The sequence below is a fragment of the Rhagoletis pomonella genome, unplaced genomic scaffold (genome assembly GCF_013731165.1).
Source record: "Rhagoletis pomonella isolate Grant_MI unplaced genomic scaffold, Rhpom_1.0 Rhpom_scaffold_07282, whole genome shotgun sequence".
Classification (NCBI taxonomy): Eukaryota; Metazoa; Arthropoda; class Insecta; order Diptera; family Tephritidae; genus Rhagoletis; species Rhagoletis pomonella.
In genome coordinates, this window is record NW_023465810.1 from 1 (window position 1) to 7,896 (window position 7,896).

Sequence of the window (7,896 nt, forward strand, 5' to 3'; positions counted from 1 at the left end):
GCCATTTAATTGCTATGCAAATTTAGAAAAACCTTTTTAAAATTTTGACTTTTTAAGTCTTTTCCTAACATTTTGTCATACAAGCGTTACGTAATGCCAGTTTGAAAATACCCATATATAGTATATTTCTAGGGACCGAAAAGAGAAGACAGAACATTTATTTTGTGAGAGGTTGCACATTGAAATTAAAAATTTTAGACCAGTGTCCTACATATATGAATTATATCGCAAAAACTTATATCTGAACAATCAGTTGTATAGAAACTATAGTTTATAGTTATTCGATCTATGTCTTGTTCGAAAACTGAGCGACTTGATTGCATTTAAACAGACAAATAGGCGGAATGACAAAATCAACTCAGCTCGGCTTCTGGTCATTTTTATATTCTTTTTTATGAGTACATCTCCTCTTCTTCTGGTACTTAAAACATCAGGCCAATTCTTAACACCATTTCACATTTAGTGGCCAACTCTGGTGAGGACACTCAAATTCAAATGCCTGCAACTAAATTATCGTAAAGGAGATAGCGTCTGATGTCAGCTGCTAAAGAAGCAAATAAATAAAAATTTGCATACAGAAAGTGTTTTGCCCAGTCGAATGTTATAAAAATACATCACTACGGTCAGGTCTAAATTAACGATAGAAATGTCTATCTAGCAATAATTTAAACTCTAAATGACATGGATATAAGAAAACTTATAATAGAACTTCACATCCAGTTTTTGATTTCTTCAGAACTTTTCGGAGTTTCAGCCCTTACTAGCGCCTGAAATCTGAAAAATGCTGAGGGCCTGGAACTCGCTTATGGAGTTCTACTCTAAATATATTTAAGGAAATTCCCTTAATTATACGATTTTAAAGTTTGTCTCAAAAAAAATAAAAATGTCATGTTTTACAATAACTTACTCTAACAACTCTAAAAAATTTAATATGTACATTAGACTGCATCACCAAAAAACGTTGAGGGTTTTCCACCGGGATTACAAAACCTATTATATTTTAAAGCATCCACCAAAATATTTCGGAAAAATATTAAGATTTATGCGAGCTGGACCAATTTAAAAAAAACCTCCAAAAATGGAGTTTTTTATGAATAAAAAAAGTTTCTTAAAGAACTTTTTGAAAAAAGTCCCCTCAGATGACGAAACAGATGAGGCTAAAAAAAGTCTGCATAAAAATATTTAAAAATCGTTTCCACGGAATCGTGATAATGAGATTTTTGATGCTGTTTTTTTTTAGTTTTTTCAAAGATTGATTTACGAAAAACTTAAATAACTGGGCCAAAACTGTTCTGATTTAGACTTATGGGATCTCTGTGGAAAGGTATTTCCCATTATTTTTATTTATGTGCAAAAAAAGTCATTCGTGTGCACTTTTTTTTTCAAATACCATCTTAATTCAACTTTGAGTGATATTCGTTCATCCTACCTTTTTTTCATCTTTTGAATGAGCAAAGAAATAAAAAGGGTGAGAAAATACCTTTCCCATGATGCCTCACAGGTCTAAATCGGAAGATTTTAGGTTCAGTTATTCAAGTTTTTCTTATAGCAATCTTTGAAAAAAGTTAAAAAACAGCATCAAAAATCCCATTATTCCGTTCAAATTTTCTTTTATTTTTACACCCGAGCGCACTTGTGCACAAGGGTATATTAATTTTGTTCACATAACGGTTGTTTGTAACAGCCAAAACGAATCCAGATAGATATAGACAAATGTATACATAAATGATCAGGATGAAAAAAGAAATCGATTAAGCTATGTCTGTCTGTCCGTCCGTCTGTCCGTCTGTCCGTCTGTCCGTGTACACGATAACTCGAGCAAAAATTGAGATATCTCAACGTAATTTGGTATGTAGGTTTCCCTTAATCCAAGGTAGGTTGGTATTGAAAATGGGCGAAATCGGACTTTAACCACGCCCACTTCCCATATAACGGTAATTTCCAGAAATACGAAAACTGCGATATTTTAGTAACTAATAAAGATAATTCACTCAAAATTGATATTTATAATAAGTTTTAGACGAAAAATAGGAATATTATAACTTTTTGGAAAATGGGCGTAGCCACGCCCACTTATGGTTACATGTGTATATCTTGGTAACCGCTGCTCCAATTTCCTCCAAACTTGGCACAGTTGTTGGCCTTCGCACAACATACGAAATGGCCGAAAATTTTTAAAATCGCTCAATAACCACGCCTCCTTCCAATATAACGGTAATTTTCAGAAATACGAAAACTGCGATATTTTAGTAACTACTGGAGATTATTCACTCAAAATTGATATTTACAATAATTTTTAGACGAAACATAAGAATATTATAAATTTTTGGAAAATGGGCGTAGCCACGCCCACTTATGGTTACATGTGTATATCTTGGTAACCGCTGCACCAATTTCTTCCAAACTGGGCACAGTTGTTGGCCTTGGTACAGCATAAAAAATCGCCGAAACTTTTTAAAATCGGACAATAACCACGCCCACATCCCATATAACGGTAATTTAGAGAAATACAAAATCTTCGATAAATCAGTAAATATTGAAGCAAATTTATTCAAAATTGATGCTTGCAACAATTCTTTACCAAGGAATACGTTTATGGTAAAATTTTGGAAAATGGGCGTGGCACCGCCCACTTATGATCACATATAAGTATATCGGTAACCGTTCTGCCAATTTGTACCAAACTCGGTGTGGTTATTGTGCTTGCCACATATAGCAAAACGTTGAAAATGATTGAAATCGGACTAAAATAACGGCCGCTTCTCATGTAACGGTAAATTTCAGAAATGCTTGAAACTTCAATATTTCGAAATTGAAGGACGCTAATTTACTCAAAATTGATACACCCCGGCTTACCATCTAGCGGAAGGTTTCGGAAAGGTGAAAAAAACATATATTTAATACTTGCGCCGGGTATTTAATGTACGGCTCCGCCCGAACTTAGACTTTCTTACTTGTTTAAAAGTATTTTTATGTAAATTTGTTAAGCTTAAACCGTTTAGTCATTTGAGGGGATTTAAAAAACATCTTTAAGAAACTTTTTTTATTCATAAAAAACTTCATTTTTTTGAGTATTTTCAAATCGGTCCAGCTCGCTTAAATCTTAATATTTTTCCGAAATATTTTGGTGGACGTCTTAAAATATAATAGATTTTATACTTCCAATGGAAAAACAGTACCGACTTTTGTTTGTATTTGGAGTGATGCAGTCTTATAAACATATGTACATATGTATAATAAAAGAGTCATTTCCAAAAAATATAAAATAGTTATCTACATTCATAGATATGTATGTACTGATCTATAAACGCAAGGGATTGCATACTTGTAAAAATACTTATAACAGCATTAGCCAACCATTTTAAGAAAATTCCGTTTAGAGAATTCTCAAAATATCTAAACACAATTGGGTTTTTCAAATTGTAATAACCTAATACATTTATAAATAACCTTCAAAAACTTATGTCTAAAGCACTACAAACGACCGCCACGGTCATCAATCGCCATTTTGTTTAGTTTGTGCAGAAATTAGTGGAATGGTAACTTGCAAACGATGATCATCGATCGATAACGCTGAGAAAGGATTAAAACAAAAAAAAACAGATGTTAGTACATGTACAATATATAAGTGTAGGATTCTTTGTTAGTTTTTAGTTGTGCATTAGGGTGATCCAAGAAAAGAGTAAGTTTGAGTTTTAAGGCTCTCACCGCCTAGAATTTTTCTATACCGAAAAAAATATTTAGTGGTCGCCCAAAGCGTTTAAAATTTTCCAGGTTTTTAATATGGGGGAAAAAACAAATTTTCGCAGAAATAGTGCAGAATTCTTTAAAGCCCATATTTTTCGATCGGAAAACTCGTGATTTCTTCAGGAAACTTCATGTAGTAATATGGTATAGAATTCTTGGAAAGTACTACGAAAATTAATAATATCGAACGATTTGTTTAACCACTACATTAGGTGTAATTTATTTCAATATATCTTGACATACTGAAACTAAGCGAGCACAGGCGAATTTAAATTTTTTTAAAAACCATTTCGATTGATACACCGATTGTAATACTTCATTAAAATTATTGAATAGTTTAAATTTAACTTTCTGAACAATTGGCAACCTTTTTAAACCTCCTTCGAATTTGAACTTTCAAATATGTGTAAACCCTGCTATGCATTTGTAGCTTAGAAATGAAGCCCTTTCAAGACTTTCGATTGATACCTATATTGTAATAACTCATTTAACTTATAATATAATTGTACATATTTGAATTTAGTTTTAAAAGAGGTGTTAGCCCTCTTCAAACACCTCAGAAGATTCAACATGTTCAAACTGAACATTTCTAAACACTCTTCAAATACCTCAGAAGATTCTAGATGTTCAAGCTGAACATTACTAAACACTCTTACGTTTGACACTGTAATTTGAGTATAATTAATTTAAGTTCGACTTTTAAAACAGGTTGCCCTCTCCAAAATATTTTCTAACTAAAACCTTATTAAACCTCTTTGGTCTGACACCCATTGTGTGATACATATTCCAATTATCTAATCCCCTTAATTCAAGTAGAATTTGATTTTTCAAACAGGTGGCAATAGTCCTCCATATAGTTAAGAGCTAAAACCCTTTTCAAAAACATTTCGATTGACACCCATATTGCAGCAATTCATTTAATTTATTTGAATTTAATTTTTAAACGGGTGGCAACCATAGTAAAATGCCTCAATAATATTCTAAATGTTGAAACAAAAGGTTTCTTAACAATTTTTCGTTTGACACCCATATTTTAATTTTTCAAATTCATAATTATTAATTTAAATTTTACTTCAAACTGGTGGCAGCCCTTTTCAAATTATTTTCAAAACACAACTTTTTCATTTATATGAGAGGTGCCACGCCCCCTTGTATACTCGAGATTATATCTATCCTGTATTTTAAGTTGAGCTAAATGACATCAGTGTACTAAATTTCATGATGATCGGTTGAGTAATTAAGGCATGAGAGCGTAACAAATAAACAAACTCACTTTCGCATTTTTAAAATCAAGGATTAAGGATTAAGAATTAAGGATTAGTAAGGATTTTTTAATATTAACTATTTTCTATAGGTCCTCCAAAAACCCCAAAAAAAGCGATGTCGTGACCCATCGTTAGTATTAAAAATATTTAAAGTAAACAATTGGGTATTATTACCAACAGTCCTCTGAAGAGAAACAGAGTTTTTCGAGATTGATTTGATTGAATTTTAAGAATTCTATACCAGTTTCATGAACAACTGTTTGTTTCTATATAAAATATAACTTCGTTCTTTACTTTTTTTAACACGCACTTTTGTACCACCCTATTGCACATTCTCACGAACTTCGAAATTTGTAGTTAGATTTGACTTTGACGAACTTCAAAGTTATTTCTTTGCACTTTACTTACTATTATCCAATATGTATTCTAAATCATCCGGCGATTGTATAGTTGCAAAATCACAATTTGTAGATTCTTTTAGTATAATGCAGATTTCTTTGGAAGCTTTCATGAAAAATAGTGGCACAGAACTATTTGCCAACTCCTTATTCACCGCGCCCATGCCGCGCGCAGCTGTGAAATCGAGTTCTGCGTAGGTGGAAAATTTCGTTCAACATTCATCTTTTTTGTTTAGATCAAAACTCTATGAATATTGCTTACCATGCATATTAGCGCAATCCAGCACCACTGGCGCAATGCCATGCATCGCCACAGCCTTTGAAATGCCAGTGCGTACCCACTCGATTGCTGGAAAGTAGAGTGAGCTGTGTATCGGGCGCATGAGAATATACTCAATACCGTTAGTGGTCTGAAATAGTTAGAATGAAAGTTTACATTTCGCGAATACAGTATTCTTTATGGCTATGTTACTCGTAATTTGGAGACACTAAGTGCTGGACGGGCAGCGCGATACACCAGATATGCCACATCCACGCCAACGCCCAACAGCAAACCGATCTCGACACCAATGGCTAAGCTCACAACGAATGTTATTGCACCGGGCAGCAATTCGCGACGACTGCAGCGCCACAAAGGTTTGATGACCTGTTGGGAAAAGAATAAAACGGCATTAGAGATATTTGGCTTTAACTAAAGAAAATGCTACGAAAACCTTAAAAACTGATAAGTTTTTGAGAACTTTTAAAATTCATGTGAAAATTATATTCAAGCTTTGATATTTTTCAGTTTTTATTTAGGTCGAAAGACTTCCAACGAGCCTGCGTCAATGTCCATCACCGGAAAAGAGCCTTCTCCAAAGCTATAAGTCGGTTATCCCCCGGTGCATGTTAAATACGCGATTGGCTCGTACTCAGTCCCACGTTCTGCCTGCTAAAACGTCATAGAAACCTCTCTTGGTTTCCGAGAAACGCCCGGTTTCCAAACAGTCTATTTCACTCCACTCACCTCAAATTCGATCATAAATATCACCGCTGATATGATAACCGCGCTCAATGCAGCTTTTGGAATGTATTGGAAGTAAGGCGCCAGCAAACCAAGCGCCAATAGCACCAACGCACTAGTATAGAAACCACCAATGGGTGTACGCACGCCACTCGCATGATTTACAGCGCTGCGTGAAAAAGAACCCGTCACCGGCATTGAAGAGAAGAACGAACCAATCACATTGGAGAGCGAAAGCGCAATCAATTCGCGAGTAGGACTTATGCCAGCGCTGCTGAAAGCTTTCGATATGGCAACATTACCCAGCACGGCGATTATGGGCAATATAATCATCGAGGGACCAAGTTCTTTGAACTGTGAAGAAAAAATTAAAAATATGTATTTAAGTACTTTAAAGCAAGCGCTTGTTGTTTTAGTATAGTCACTTACCATATCCACATAGTCCTGTTCGATTGCAGTACCATTTGCTGCCTCTATTGTTGTGTGGAATTTGGGCAGCCCGACATCTGGAAAACCACTCTTCACTTTGCCTGTCAATACGAAGACACAAGACTCGCGTGTTTCACATGTATTATATGCTAAAACGCTGGCTATGAGCACAATCAGCGCATTTCGTCCAGTCGCAATTACCCACATTGTGCCGCTTAGTATGCGACGGCCGGGGATTTTAACATCTTTTAGTTTCTGAAAATAAGGATTAACTGTATGTCCAAATTTTTTTCAAAGCATTAGCCCTGTACAGGATTTACAGGAAAATATGTTTTAGCCAATAATAAGCCTCATTGGAGTTGGCAACCGCGAGCGACTTCGCTGGTCCCCTGTACCCGCCACTGCAAAGAGCTTGCAGTTAATTGGCTGCTCGACTATGTGATGCCAAAGTCAAGCGGCAACCAGAGATCGCTAACGGTGCACACAAAATGAATCTGAGAATATTTGACTTTTCGGTACCGTCAAAATATATCCAATTAAGATTTAAATAGGCAACAGGTCACAGTGATGTATCAGAAAACTGTAAGGCAGTTGAGTTGGCTAGGTGCCTGTGAATTTGGCTCAGCTCGGCGTACCTACGGACGAGCTTGGATAGAGAGGACTTACGTGAGTGCATTTTGCTGGTCCTGTGACGGCACGAAAACCCGCAACTCTCGATTTTCCGCTTGAAATTTAGTCGGTGAGACGAATACTATGCCTGAACATTTTCCCAGCTTTTTTGAGATGCGGTGGAATCAATGCAAAAATTTCTCCTCAGCTGTGTTGGCTTTGCCAGAAACTGGGGTCTAAAGATCTTGGCACGAACTTCCCTTACAGCCGAGAAGAGGGGCTTGTTTGAGTTGCAATCACAACCGCAGTGTTGTGCGAATTATTAAAGTATCACGTTCGGTGTGAATTTCTAGCAACGTGTTGTCATTTAGGCGGCAGTAATGCCGCTTTTATTACGTGCCTCGAACAGGCCCGAGCTGTCGGACGCATGGGAAACTAAGTGCTC

General features: G+C 35.7%; 1 protein-coding gene across 1 annotated transcript; it reads right to left on the reverse strand.

Moving 5' to 3' along the window:
* Window positions 1-3,250: 3,250 nt before the first annotated feature.
* On the reverse strand, window positions 3,251-7,097 carry LOC118755761 (sodium-independent sulfate anion transporter-like; the record flags this gene model as incomplete). The annotated part of the gene is given in 6 exon segments (XM_036490586.1): window positions 3,251-3,573; window positions 5,421-5,600; window positions 5,673-5,820; window positions 5,883-6,056; window positions 6,417-6,767; window positions 6,843-7,097. Coding segments are annotated over 6 exon segments (1,185 nt in total), but the record flags the coding sequence as incomplete, so codon positions are not given.
* Window positions 7,098-7,896: the final 799 nt, after the last annotated feature.